Source organism: Pseudopipra pipra, unplaced genomic scaffold (assembly GCF_036250125.1).
Source record: "Pseudopipra pipra isolate bDixPip1 unplaced genomic scaffold, bDixPip1.hap1 HAP1_SCAFFOLD_93, whole genome shotgun sequence".
Taxonomy (NCBI): domain Eukaryota; kingdom Metazoa; phylum Chordata; class Aves; order Passeriformes; family Pipridae; genus Pseudopipra; species Pseudopipra pipra.
In genome coordinates, this window is record NW_026991234.1 from 104,509 (window position 1) to 118,955 (window position 14,447).

Below are 14,447 nucleotides of genomic sequence, written 5' to 3' on the forward strand. Positions count from 1 at the left end.
TTATTCCATACCATTTACGTCATGCCTGCTCCCACCTTTTCCAATACATTCCATCACCACCTTTTCTGTAATTTGATATAAACTCACAGATCTCATTGTTTAGTGTATGAACTATGTCTATAAAACTCTGTTGAGTTCATTTAGCCCATGACTTTGGGCTCCATCTGACATAATACTCTGTCAGGACTGGAAAAATGGTGTCTAGTGTTGGATTGTTCCATGTTGAAACCAGTTCTTGTTCCATCACCATTCTACTTGTCTGGTCTCATCAAAGTTCATTGTTCATTACTCTCAGTGATTTTTATTGTAATGCCCCTGACATGGCAAGCAGCCAGCACAGAAGTGAGAATGCATAGTGTTATTAACATTATACAGTTTTATGCATTGGTTATTCTCACTCAAAATCAAATCCCCTTAAGGCACACACTGCATTTCCTATCCTCCTGAAATATCCACCAAGTGGACCCGTGTCCTTGAACAACATCAATCCCATGGGTGGGTTTGCCTTTGCCTGAGGCAGGAATAACCCAGACTGTTTTCCCCAACATGTTTTTAATGTGCACTGCAGGAACTTTATCCCTTTGTACGGTACATAAAAGTTTTGGCTGGCAGAGCCAGCCCAATGGGCAGATCCCCCAGAGTTGAGTGATCAGGTGGCCTTTGCTAAATGTGGATCCCAATGTTTGCAAGTCCCACCACCCACTACTCTCAGTCTCCTCTTTACCAGTCCACTGCATTATTCCATCTTTCCTGAGGCTGGTGCATGACGGGTGTGCTGGTTTTAACATCAGCAGGAAATTAAAATCCAAATAAGTCACTCCCCTTCTCCCACTCCTTTTGGTAAGGGATGGACAAAAAAGGAGAGACTGTGGGTTCAGATAACAATTTTCTGAAAGCACACAGCAATGGAATAAGACACGCACAGTAACAACAGCAATATTAAGAGCAAAAGTATACAAAAAAAGAAAGTGTTTAACCCCCAAAAGGTATTCACCACTGGGCACACAAACAAGATGGCAGGTGCTCCTCGTGGGATGTGTCTGCGTAGTGTCCCCAGACAAAGGCAATGTGGTGGGGGAGCTCCCGCATGCTGTGCCAAGTGGTATTTGGGAAATTAAGGCAATGTGCTCAGGGAGCTAACACAGCAATGTGCCAAGGCTAACATTTCCCATCCCCTCAGCCTGAAAACAATGAAAACAAGGACAAACCAAACCCCAGGAGTTGGGCCGTCCTGATAGTGCCATGCAGCCGCTCCTTGAGGCTCAGTCCTGTGCAGGCCTCCTTTTCTCTCGCTTGAGAAGCTCAGCCTGAGGGGGGATCACCTTGTCACCACTCTGTCCCTGCTGGCAGCTTCCCTGCAGGAGCTGTTGGTTCAGCACTGTTGCCGATTATGTTTTTCCTCTCTGTCCCTTTCAGCATCAGAGGTCCATTGTCATTCTCCGGAGAAAATGGGAGGGGGAACCAGTGGGGCAGAGGACAGGAAGCACAGGTCTGATGCTGACAGTCCCTCCACCAGAGAGAGCAAAGCAGGATGGGGTACTTTGTGTCCAGAGCCCTGGCTTTTCCTGCCCAAACCACATTCCCAGTGATGACATGGATGTGGAATAAATACCTGGTCATCCCCACACTGCACTAAACTCCACCCCCTTCTCTGTAAGCAGGACACTGCAGTAACGGACCATAGCAATGGGAATTTAGGATGGTTGCCATGGTAACTGACCTTAGCAATGAATCTCAGTGGCATTGCCCATGGCAATGGGTTGTAGGAAAGGGTTTGATGATGGTTGCCATGGCAACCAACCACAGCAACACATGGAAGAGGAAGCTGTGATAGCACCAAGATTTTGTAATGGGGCTTTATGACAGTTGCCATGGTAACCAATCTGCATCAAGAAATTCAGTGCAGGTTACCTCGCCACCCAACACAAGCCCTAGGTCTTTGTGCAGGTTGCCATGGCAACCACCCCTTGTAACTGGACCCAGTGGAAGTCTCCATAACAAAAGTCCTCAGCAACTAGCATTGGAGGAAGTTACCATGGCGAACCACCATCGTGACGGGTCATTTGTTGGTTGCCATGGAGACCACTGCCATAGCAATGGGTCTCTGTTTAATTGTTCATGGAACCAGTTTCCAGCAACAAGTCTTCTAATGGTTGCCATGCCAACTAATCATATCAAAGAGTTTCAGCTCACATCTCCATGGAAGCAGTCCCCAGTAATGGGTTTTAACTATGCCATGGCATAGTTGCCACGTTTAACTATGCCATGGCAACCAGCTATAGCCACCAATTTCAGTGAATGTTCCCACAGTAACCCAACTCCAGTAACTGGACTGTGATTGTTTCTGACCTCAGCAACCAGCTCGTGGGAATGTTGCCATAGCAACTGCCATAGCTATGGGTCATCAGATGGTTTCCATAGGAACCAACCATAGCAATGGACCTGTATGGTGGTTGTCATGGCAACTGGCCCTGGCCATTGGTCTCAGGGCAGGTGTTCATGGAAACAGTCCCTGGCAATGGACTGAGGGATGGTTGCCATGGCAACAGCCCTAGGTCACAAGAAATGGTTCTGGTTGCCATGGCAAGAGTCCCTGGCAATGGACTGATAGTCCAAGTGCTGGTTGCTATGGCAACAGTCCCTACCGATGTCTCTCTGAGTCTGTTTCTCTAGCACTGCCCCTCACACCTGGTTCCATCGCTAATTGTGGCAACGTCTGAGCACCTGCAGGACGGGGTACAACCCAGAGAGCAAAAGGGACCAAACTCCTGGGCTGAGGCACAGACAGTTCCATGGGGGCAGCAAAAATCAGGAACTCCCTCCCTGCTTCCCACAGGCAGGGGGGTGTTCAGCATCCCCATGGGAGCAGGGCTCCACCTCAGGGAATGGTGACTTCGGGACACAGACACCATCGCTCCCAGTGTTCCCTCCTTCCCCAGTCTGCCCTCCTTTTCCACACCTGACAGTGATGGCACATGGTCTGGGACATCACTGGGGTCAGTTGGGGTCACCTGTCATGGCTGTGTCCCCTCCCAACTCCTGGTGCACCTCCATCTCCCTTTGCTGGCAGGACAGGATGAGGAGCAGGAAAGGCCTTGGCTCTGGGCAGAAACAAAAACCTCCCAGAATTTTCCCCCCTGTTCCCAGCCCAGTCCCAGAGAAGCCCCCTGGAAGGAAACTTACTCCCTCCCAGCCCAAATCATCTCCCAATGCCCATTCCCCAGCACCAGGTCTCACAGGGTCAGTGCTGTGCCCCTGCCGCAGCAACAGGGCATTGGGATGGTTGCCATGACAACCAACCTTAGCAATGGATTCTTATATTGCTTGCCATGGCAACCAATCTTTCAATAAGATTGTGGGATGGTTTCCATGGCAAACAACTCATGGAAGTGTCCACGACTGAGGTCCCTGGCAATGGACTTATTGATGGTTGCCATGGAAACTGCAGCAACGGTCTCCCTGCAGGTTGTCATAGCAACCACCATAGCAATGGGTCTTTCTGATGGTTGCCATGGCAACCAGACTTAGCAACAGGTCTCAGTGCAAGTGTCCATGACAACAGTCTCTGGCAATGGGGTTCTATGATGATTGCTGGGACAGCTGACCCAAGCTGCCACGGAAACGTCACAGACCCAGAATTCCATGGCACAAGCCCATAGCAATGTGCCCTAATGCAGGTTTCCATGGCAACCAACTATCACAACTGGTCCAAATCGTGGTTGCCATGGCACCACACTTAGGAAGGGGTCCACTGATGGGTGCTGTGGTAACTGACAAGCGGTATAGGATCGTAAATCGCTGCCATAGCAACGGACTCTGGCTACAGGACTCAGCTTGTTCCCATGGCAACCACCCCGGGGTGGTTGCATCTCCATGGAGCTGCCATGGGCCATGCATGAGCAACATATCCTGGTGATGGTTGTCATGGAAACTGACCACAGCAACAGGAAATTGTGATGGTTGCTAAGGAGCCAATTTGCCACAGGCACTCACAGAGGCTTCATGGTGACAACAGAGGTGTCTATGCTGCTAAAGAGCTGTGATGTCCCATGCAGTGACAGGGCTTCCATGGTGATATCCCAGAGGTCTGGACTACAAACCAGATATATTTATATAAATATATATAGGATTTATTATGATAATGATTAAGTAAAAATATCTTAATCAGAATTATTTACTACCCAGTATAGCAGCTATAACAACTGTTGCAATATAGTGCACGAGGAAGCAATATTGAAGCAACTGTACCAAAGCAATTGCATTTAACCAAAACCAATTATTAAGTAGAGATTGATGTCACTCACCCAGACCAAAGACCTTAGGCAAATCTCTTTGGCTTAGCCTTGAGGAGTGACTTTGAGGGACGTCCCCACTTCAGGCAGGAATCTCCACACACAATCCCAAGAAGGGATATGTCAGAAGACCCTGCCTTTAAAATTTGGGACTGGGCTTTTCTAGTATAAAGTGCTGGACTGTCAGTCAGGTGTGTCCAGGCTATGCCAGCTCAGCAGCTTTGGAGAGGTTCTCAGCGGTGTCACTTGTTTGTTCCTTTATATCCAGATATTTTACAAGGTCTGCCAAATATTCTCTCACTCTCAGGATGTTTAACTTAGGGATTGATGAGTCAGGCTGGTTTTAGCTTTGTTCAGTCCCCAAAACAGCATGACAACCTCCTCCCCGCCCTTCTTAATTTCCCACTGAGGGCTTTTCAAACAGGGCCTTGCTGGTGTTGTTTTACCCCATTCCAGGCAGAGCATCCTGCAACAGGACCCCCATGGGACACCTGTGCCCGCTGTTCCAACTCTTTTCCTCACTGTCTCACCCCTTCCTCATCATCCTCACAATCCCCAGCTCCCCTGACAGCTTGGTATCCCCCCTCACCTTGCTTGGATTTGGTGACCTAGCCCCTCTGAGCTCATTTTGATGGTCCAAAGCCCCACCTTTTCCTCTCTCTCCTCCCCCTTTCCAATCGTCCACAATCCCCAGCCATCACTGATCTTGGTTTGGGTTGTCACACCCCTGTCCCGCTTGGTTTGGGTGTCCCACTCCCTCTTTTGCCCTGTTTTCCCACTGTCTCCCCCCTTCCCGCTCCCCCGAGTTCCCCTTGCCCGCAGCCGGGGGGGTTCCCAGCACCACCAGTCCGGCCCCAACTCCTCCCACACAGCCTATCCCCAGTGCTAGGCAGGTGCTGACACCCCAAAAGCAGCCGGACAATGCCGGGGGGGTTCCCAAAAGTGGCCCTGGCCCACACAGCACTGGGAGCACCAGTACAGCCCAGTTTGGAGTGGGCAGGTGGCATCAGCCGTCTTGGGCAGGGTCAGGCCCCTGCCGCAGCTGCCACCATGCTAAACTGAGCCTGAACTTGATCAACAGTTTATGCCTAGAGGCCCAACAGCACTTAACTTAACAGCACTTAACTGATAACTGAAGTCAAACAATTTAGCAAAGCATTCATATAGAATTTACAACACCGTAACAGTAACTCACTTACAGGCCTGACTGACTTACAAATCCAAAGTGCTGAAGAATCCAGGAGAGCAGCGTTCCCGGGACATTTGTTATGGCAGATTCACACTCACACAGACAGAAAGAGTCTGGACAAGGTACCTGGGAACAATTCCCTTGGGATTCAGGAAAATCCTCCCTTGGGATGCCACTGCACATTCTCAGAAGAACGGCTGAGCCTCAAGGAGTGAGAGGGATCAGCCCTGGATCTGCTGTCAGTCGGGATCCTCCGAATGCAGCAAATGGGAGAGTTGGGTGTGGCAATGGATTTGCCATATGCAGGATGGAAGAAGTCCTGTCAGAGATGGACTGGTGAGGAGAAAGAGGAAAACAGCTCAAACGTTATGGAGACAGAAGTTTTTAATGTGGTTTAAACATGTTTTCAAAATGGCTTTTTGTATTTTCTGCAAGGTTACTGTTTCTTCTTCCCAACACCCCCTGTGGGGGACTTGTCTCTCATACAAGGTGTCCTGGGAAAGTGTTCTGAAGTGTTTCTTATTGGTCCTTGTTAACCCCTTCCTGTTGGCTGTTGACCCCTTACCTGATTGTTTTTTTCTGTGCCCCTGAACTTGTGATTGGCCCCCTTTTGACCCTCCTAAAAGCCTTATAAACCCCTTCCCCACAATAAACTTTCTCTTTCGTCCGTCCCTCCCTGGTGGTTTGTGTGGGCTCCTTGTGGGGTTGCCGGCCACGTGCTGGGGCGGGGGGAAGGGCATTCACCTCGCAGGTAATGGGGCTAGCAGCCTAAGGCCTGGAGGTCTCCCCCGTCCCACTAATCCGTCGTAGTTGGGGGTTCTGAGAGGCCCAAGCAAAGGGAGGTTGCTGTCGCAGCTGCTGCGGCCTCAGAGAGCTCAAAGGGTCTCAATCAGCACCACTGGTTATGGGGCCCACGCAGAAGGGGCTTTAAGGCACAGGAATTGTCCATCCTGGCCCCAGTTCAGGTTAGGGACTTTCTCTGAAAGTTGGAGAACAAAAATACGATTCTACTTGGGTTGTTCTTCAGGCAAGAAAAACAAGTTTCCAAGGCCGTTGGTTAAGAAAAGCAGGAGCTCATTACACAGCACCAGTTCCTATGAGCAGACAGTGTTTCTGAGCAGCTCAAGAGCAGCTCAGCCCAGGGACTGTTCATCAAGGCTGAGGCCTAACGAGCATTTCTCAGATCATAGCGAGGCCTGGGGGGGGGGTAAAGCACTACCACAGTGGGTTACAAGGAACATGGGTCACCAGAAACGTTAGTCAACAGGCCTTTACCCACCAGGTCTCTGCCCAATGTGAGTCACTGTGGATCATCCAACATGGGTCCTCCGATGGGTGATGGAGTTGGAGCAGCGGACGAAGCTTTTTCTGCAGTTGGAGCACTCGGATGGTTTCCCTTACCGGTGGGTCCTTTGGTGTGAGGTCAAGGCAGAGCTCTGGTTGAAGCTCTTACCACACTTCAAGCACCTGTAGGGCCTCTCCCCGGTGTGGATGTGCCAGTGCTTAATGAGGTCAGAGCTGCGGACAAAGCCCTTCCCACAGTCGGTGCAGCGGAAGGGCCTCTCCTCTGTGTGCATTCGTTGATGCAGAAGGAGATCAGAGCTGGTCCGGAACCTCTTCTCACACTCAGGACATTTGTAGGGCCGTTCTCCGGTGTGGACACGCCGGTGGATGACAAGGCTGAAGCTACGGTTGAAGCTCTTCCCACATTCCAGGCACTTGTAGGGCCGTTCCCCTGTGTGCAGCCGGCGGTGGGTGAGGAGGTGGGAGCTCTGGCTGAAGCTTTTCCCACATTCCAAGCACTTGTAGGGCCGTTCCCCACTGTGGAAGCGCTGGTGGTATGTGAGGCTGGAGTTCTTGCTGAAGCTCTTTCCACATTCCAAGCACTTGTAGGGCCGTTCCCCGGTGTGAAGACGCTGATGGACCACCAGGTCAGAGCTCTGACTGAAGCTCTTCCCGCATTCCCCACATGTGTAGGGCCGTTCCCCGGTGTGGATCTTCTGGTGGCGGATCAGGTGGGACCTCCAACTGAAGCTCTTCCCACATTCCAAGCACGTGAAGGGCTTCTCTCTGCTGTGAAGCTGCTCATGGACCACCAGATGAGAGCTCTGGCTGAAGCTCCAGCCACGTTCCCAGCACACGGGGGGTCTTTCCTCCTCGGAGCACCATGGAGTGGGTTTGGAGCCCTTTCCCATGGGGAATGTTTGTGGCTTTTCCTCCCCGTTGCCTTCCCGCACAGTGGAGCTGTTCAAAACAGCCTCTTCCATGAGGTTCTGCCAGAGGGATTTGTCCTCCATGGTCTCTGTCCTCAAGTTGTTGTCTGGGGGAGGAAGGACAAGAAGAGGGAGGAACAGAGGAGAGGAAGGAACAAGGAGAAGGAAGAAGGAGAAAAGGGAACAAGAAGACGGAATGAAGGAGAGGAAGGAACAAGTTGAGGAGGAAGCAAGGAGAGGAAGGAGCAAGGAGACGAAAAAGGAGAGGAAGAAGGTGAGAAAGGAAAAAGGAGAGGAAGAAGGTGAGAAAGGAAAAAGAAGGAAGAAGAGGAGGAATGAAAAAGGAGAAGGAAGGAGGAGAAGAAGGTGCAAGGAGAAGAAGAAACAAGCAAAAGGAAGAAGGAGTGGAAGGAACAGGAAAAAAATGGAGTAAGGAGAGAAAGGAAGAAGGAAGGAGAAGAAGGAGAAGGAACAAGGAGAGCAAGGAAAAAGCACAAGGAAGAAAGAGGGGGAGGAAAAAGGAGAAGGAAGGAAAAGGAAGAAGGAAACAAAAGGAACAAGGAAAGCAAGGAAGGATAGGAAGGAAGAAGGACAGGGAGAGGATTTGACTCTGCCAGAGAGAAGGGCAAGGAGATCCCCCCAAATCCGTCCCCGGCAGGACGGTGGCGGCAGCGGGGTTGTCCTGCAGCTGGGGGCCATGCTCGGCTGGGAGATACAGGACAAAACAGGGGCAAAGGGGCACTGACTTCCTCCTCACCTGCCTGGGGGTCCTGTGGCATCTTCCTCTTCCTCGCAGCCTCCCCCTCTATTTGGCCAAGCTTTGGGAAGGAGAAATCCTATTTTGGGGGAAAAACAAGGTGTGAATTGGAGGTTCCTCCTGCCCAAGTCCATCTCTAGAAGTCACCAGGCATCTTGTGTCCACAAAAACCTACAAAACACCAAGATTCAGCCCAACAAATATCCCCAAAACACTGACACAGCCCCAAAAATCCCAAAAGGTTATGATTCAGCTAAAAACCCTTCCAAATCATCAATACTCATCAAAAAACCTTCAAAATATGAAGTCATCAAAAAAAAAAAATCCCCAAATACCAAGATTTAGCCCAAAAAACCTCCAAAACACCAAGATTCACCCCCAAAAAACTCCAAAAGTTCAAGATTCAGTGAAATAAAACCCTCCCAAGTAGTTCCCCCTCTCTGGTCTCTCCACTTTGGGGTTCTGGGAGTTCCCTGTCTCCAGGCTGTAAGGGGTGCTGTGAAACACAGGGGTCCCTCCTCTCTGGTCCCCTCCCTTTGGGATTCTGGGGGCAGTTCTTCTCCAGGTTCCCCCCATTTATGGATGCTGGGGGTTTTGGGGGTCCCAGGGGTACCTTCTCCCCTCATTCTCTGCTACGGGGTGCAAGGAGTCCCAGGGGTCCCCCCTCTCTGGGGTCCTTCCTTCTTCACGCTGCTGGAGATCCTGGGAATCCTGGGGATCTCCCCTCTCTGGGATCCCTACTTTGGTGTCCCAGGGGTCTCCCCTTTCTGCAGTGTCCCCGCTCCAGACTGCTGGGGGTCCTGAGGGTCCCCTCTCCAGGGTCCCCATTTCAGGGTCCCAGGGGTCCCCCCTCTCCGTGCTCCAGGCTGGCAATGAAGGGCCTGACCCAGGAACACCAACCCCCACTGCGGGGGGTGGGGACACGCATCCTCCCACCCACTGCTGGGACTCTGCCGGCAGTTTTTTGGGGACCCTCAAAAAACACCTAATGGGAACATCAATATCCCCCCGAGGGGCATTTGCAGCTCATTTTGGAGTCTTCAAAGATCCAAACGTGTCCCCCCCAAAAAACCCCCAGAAATCCCCCAAGACATTTGGGGTGAGCTCCCCCTCCCCAGTCACCTTCGCAGTCCCCCTCCCCAGTCACCCTCCCCAGTCCCCCTCCCCAGTCACCCTCGCAGGAGGGAGGGGCGATGCTCCCGGGGGTGGGGGGGCTGTGGATACAGTCAGCAGCAGAACAGCAACCTTCCTGCTCTTCCTGCTCCTTTTCCTCTGCTATCCCTGCTCTTCCTCCCACTACTCCTCCTCCTGCTGCATTCTTCCTCCACCTGCTCCTCCTCCTCCTCCTCCAGGCAACCCTAGCTGTGTGTATAGACTGGGAACAAGAGGCTGGAGAGCAGCTGCAGGAAAGGGGCCTGGGGGTCCTGGTTGGTGACCAGTTGGCCATGAGTCAGCAGTGCCCCGGCAGCCAGGAGGGCCAACACGGTCCTGAGGGGCATCAGGCCCTGCGTTGCCAGCCGGGCCAGGGAGGGTATTGTCCTGCTCTGCACTGGGGCAGCCTCACCTCAAGTTCTGGGGCACTTTGGGGCACCACAATATAAAAAAGACATGAAGCCATAACAGAGCATCCAAAGGAGGCCATGAGGATGGGGAAGGATCTGGAGGGAAGGCCTTATGAGGAGTGGTTGAGGGCACTTGGTTTGTTCAGCCTGGAGAAAAGAAGACTGAGAACCTCAGTGGGGTCTTCAACATCCTCCTGAGGGGCAGTGGAGTGGCAGGCACTGATCTCTTCACTCTTTTGACTAGTGACAGGACTCTACAGCTGGAGCTGAGTCAGGTAGGTTTAGGTGGGATGTTAGGAAAAGGTTTTTTCCCCCAGAGGGTGACTGAGCACTGGAATAGGCTTCCCAGGGAAGTGGTCACAGCACCAGGCCTGTCTGAGCTCAAGAAGCATTTGGACAATGCTCTCGGGCACAGGGTGGGATTCTTGGGGTGTCCTGTGCAGGGCCAGGAGTTGCACTCGATGATCCTGACCCTCCCAACTCAGCTCATTCCCTGGTTCTATGAACTCCCTGCTCTGCCTTGAGACTCGGGCTCAGCCCACCCGACTCACTCCCTGGGGAAGGGACAGATGTGCCCAAGGGAACAAACCCCCCAGAAGTCTGTTTACACAAGACGCTGCACCAGGGGAACGAGAAAAGGGAGTGGATCGGGTCCCCTCGCTTTCGTTGTTCTCTCTCTTTCCTCTGCCTCTTTCTTCCCTCTTCTCTCTTTCCCGTCCCTGTTTCCCAGCTCCGGCCCAGCCCCGCGGCAGCACCAACGCGGGATTCAAGCCCCGGGGCCACTCTTTGTTCCCTTCCCGGCCTTTCCCCGGGCCCAGCCCGGCTCTCCTGTTCTACCTCACCCCCGCGCCGAGCTTTGGGGGGCATTGGGGGGATTGGGGGGCTGTGCTGGGCCTTGCGAGCCAGCGCCTGGCAGAACTTTGGGAATGTGGGGGGAGCTCCTGGAAGTGCTGGGGACAAGAAAACACAAGAGCTCCTGACACGGGAGCGGGTCTTTGTTCAGCCTGACGGGAATTCAGAACGAACAGCACGGCACCGACCGCTGGCTCGGGACAGGGGTCTCGGGGGTCCCCTCTCTCCAGGCTCCCCCCTCTCCAGGGCCCAAGGGATGGGGACACGAAGGGGCCCCAATGGAACCCCTTTCCCGCTGTCCCACCTCCCCTTATCTCCCCTCTCCCACCCCTTTCCCATCGTTCCCCCAAACCCCGGCTCCCCCCCAGCTCCCTTTGGGGGTGACCCACCCCCTTTCTTGCTCAGTTTGGGGGTCTCACCCGCTCTTTTCCCCCTCTCCCCTCTTTCCCATCGTGTCCCCCCCGCCGCTCACCCGAGAGCGCCTCGCCCGTGCGGAACGAACAGGAGGAGAAGCCGGAGGAAGAGGAAGAGCAGGAGGAAGGGGAGGAGCATCGCCCCCCCACCCCGGATCCGCATCACGTAGGTGACCGGGGAGGGGGAGCTCGCCCCAAATATCTTGGGGGTGTCTGTTTGTTTTTTTCCTGGGGGGCGGTTGGGGATGTTTGGATCTTGCAGGACCCCAAAGCTGAGCCGCAGATGGGGGTCCTGGTGGTAACTGGGAAGGAGCTTGGGGGATGTTTGGGGTAACTGGTACAGACTTTGGGGGGTCCTGGAGGCAACTGAGAGGGAGTTTTTGGGTCTTGGGGGTACCTGGGAGGGAGTTGAGGGGAGCCAGGAGGGGGACTAGGGGTGTGATTTGAGCAAATGGGGAGGATGAGAGAGGGGTTTGGGGGCTCCTGGGCAGTCCGAGAAGGGACTGGGAAAGGGTTTGGGGACTCCTCAGGGGACCGGGGACAACAGGGAGTGTGGTTGGATGGTGCTGGAGGGGCTAGGAGGGGGTTTGGAGATTCCTAGGGGAGCTGGGTAGGGACTTGAAAGAGGTTTCAGGAGTCCTGGGTGGGCTGGGGGCGACTAGGATGAAATTTAGGAGGTCGTGGGGGGGTCTGTGAGATGTTCTGGGGGCTCCTGACACCCCCGGGCCCCCAGAGATGCTGCTGGACACCACCCACAGCAAGATGCTGACGGGGGTCCGGGGCTTCATGTTGGGCTTCGTCTTCCTGGCACTGAAGCTCGGCTTCTACCTGCACCAGAAGGTGAGGAGGGTCCCCAGGGGTCATGTCCTCCTCTCCCTGGAGTGTGTGTGCCCCCCCAGGGGACCCCCCAACCTTGGTGTCACCCCTTTTTCTCTCTGCCCAGAGGTCCTGAGCCAGCGGTGGCCACAGTCCCTCCCCATGGCCTCAGGCCCAGACTGGACACCCCCTGTCCCCCTGATGATTTTGGGGGGCATCATGTGTCTCCCCCTTCCCCGTTGTCTCTCTGCCCCTGCTCAGCTGCTCCCAGTGGCTCCAGTAAAACTTCCAAGTTCTTCCCAGGGGGGGCCTTGGGGCAAACAAATAATGCCAATATCACCATGGGAGTCTCCTCTAGACCTCCCAGCCAGAACAATGACACCGATGGATTATTCTTTGAGGAGCTAAAGACACTTCCAAGTCAATTGCCCTTGTCCTTATGGGGGACTTCAACTTGCCAGAAATTAATTGGGAGCATCACACAAATGATACAACCCAGGCCAGAAGATTCCTTAAAAAACCTGGATGACAACTTTATGGAACAGGTCCTAGAGGAGCTGACTTAGAAAGATGCCCTCCTTGATCTGCTGCTTGTCCACAGAGAGGATCTTGTGAGCAAAGTGGAGATTGGGGGCATCTTGGCCACAGTGACCTCAAAGTGATCAAGTTAAAAATCTCTGTTAACAGGAGAAAAACTGCCAGCCAAACCTCAGCTCTGGCCATGAGGAGAGCAGACTTCAGGCTGCTCAGGGAATTAGGAAGGAAGGTCCCCTGGGAAAATGGTTTTGCAGGTGCTGGGGGCCATCACTGCTGGTCACTTCTCAAACATCACCTCCTAAGGGCACAGGAGCAGCAATTCCCAAATGTTGGAAGTCAAGCAGGTGAGACAGAAGGCGGCTTGGCTGAGCAGGGATCTTGTCTTGGAGATAAGGCAAAAAAGGAAGGTGTGTGCCCAGTGGAAGCAAGGTCAGGTGACATAGGAAGAATTCAGAGATGCTGTTTGGCACTGCAGGGAGAAAAACCATGTGGCCAAAGCTCCCCTCCCCTTCAAACCACCAGGAGCCCACTCACTCCCCCTGCACTCACCACCCCTTGCACAAGCCCCAGAAGGACTCCTGCCAAAGCCAAGGCCTGCAGGGCACACACATACAGGGCCTTGCCTGGGGCTGGCACATAGGGAGCTGACACTGCTTTGGGGGATGTGGTCCTGCAAAGACAGGGGCCCAGGCAACTGGGGCTGGCCCTGCAGGGTCAGAACCCCCTCCCTGGGGCAGCCTTTCTGCCCCGGCCCTGGGCTGGCCCAGCCTCCTCCCCCTGCACACTCCCCCACAGCCCAGGCCTCACTGGGGCATTTGCTGCTGGGACCCTGCAGAGCTCCCCCATGGGAACACCTCCTTTGTGAGCTCCTGAACGATCCTCTCTGCCCAGGAGTGGCCCCTGGCAACCAAAGAATCAAAACCCTACACCCCCACACTGCAGCCCCACCCATGTGCAATGGGCCTCCAGGGCTTCCCTTGACAAAGCACCCCCTCCAAACTCTTGCCAGATAGAAAATGGGGGGACACCACACAGGGATGCTTTTAGGAAATAAGTACAAGCTTATCTTGACTATTGGGGGGATGCAATTTTTTATTCTTAATGTTCTGAGTTATCCTTTTGGGGGATGGATGTCCTAAAGGTACTGTTGTGTTCCATTTGGAGGAAGTATTTTTCAAAGAAATCCAGGCTGCATGCAAGATACAGAGGAAGCTGTCAAGCCTTTGACCCACTTCTAGAAAGTTGTGAAAGCTTCCAAGCCAGGGCAGCACCTCCAGGACCCTGAATTTCTGTTCCCTCTTTCCCTTTCCCTTTCCCTTTCCCTTTCCCTTTCCTTCAAAAATTCCAGGTATTGGGAAACACATAAATAGCCAGGACACAGAGGAGCTAACTAAAAAAATAAACTTTTATTTGAATAAAAGGGAGTGATCACTGAAAAAATCTCAGTGAGATCCATCAACTCAGTGGAGGCATCAACCTCTTTTATCCCCTTTGCCCCAAGCACTGGTCCCTCCCCGTTTCTCCATGGGCTGAGATACTTGGGGTTTACAGGCTTCCCGACACACCTCTTGTATGTCCCCCATTATGGGCTTATTGGGTGGCCCTGAAGGTCACTGACATGGTTCAAGACAGAGACCACAGCACTTCAGACTTCAGGACATGGCCACGGGATCCTTCTGTGCTGCTGGTTGGTGCCCCTGTCTCAGGGCAAACAGTGCCTCTGTGACTGACAACTGAGCAACCGGGAACTTGTCACTTCTTCCTGTGAACTGTGACTGCACTACAAACTCTGCAGGAACACCGACTGTTCCTAATA

At 53.2% G+C, this 14,447-nt stretch overlaps 1 protein-coding gene and 1 long non-coding RNA gene across 2 annotated transcripts; one reads left to right on the forward strand and one right to left on the reverse strand.

The window, feature by feature from the left end:
- Nucleotides 1-873: 873 nt before the first annotated feature.
- On the reverse strand, nucleotides 874-11,369 carry LOC135408958 (zinc finger protein 239-like). The gene is made up of 3 exons (XM_064643880.1): nucleotides 11,338-11,369; nucleotides 8,452-8,530; nucleotides 874-7,801 (listed from the first exon to the last, which is right to left on the reverse strand). The coding sequence occupies exons 2-3, from the start codon at nucleotides 8,471-8,473 to the stop codon at nucleotides 6,879-6,881; spliced, it is 945 nt and encodes a 314-aa protein (XP_064499950.1). The 5' UTR covers nucleotides 8,474-8,530; nucleotides 11,338-11,369; the 3' UTR covers nucleotides 874-6,878.
- Nucleotides 11,370-11,613: 244 nt separating this feature from the next.
- On the forward strand, nucleotides 11,614-14,051 carry LOC135408957 (uncharacterized). The gene is made up of 2 exons (XR_010427954.1): nucleotides 11,614-12,975; nucleotides 13,796-14,051. It is a non-coding gene; the product is annotated as an uncharacterized LOC135408957 (long non-coding RNA).
- The last annotated feature ends 396 nt before the right edge of the window (nucleotides 14,052-14,447 follow it).

Coding starts and splice junctions, on each gene's coding strand:
- LOC135408958 (XM_064643880.1), bottom strand. CDS start 8,473: ATGCCACAGGACCCCCAGGCAG. Junction 7,802..8,451: donor GCCACAGGACCCCCAGGCAG/GTGAGGAGGAAG, acceptor TTCCTCCCCCAG/ACAACAACTTGAGGACAGAG.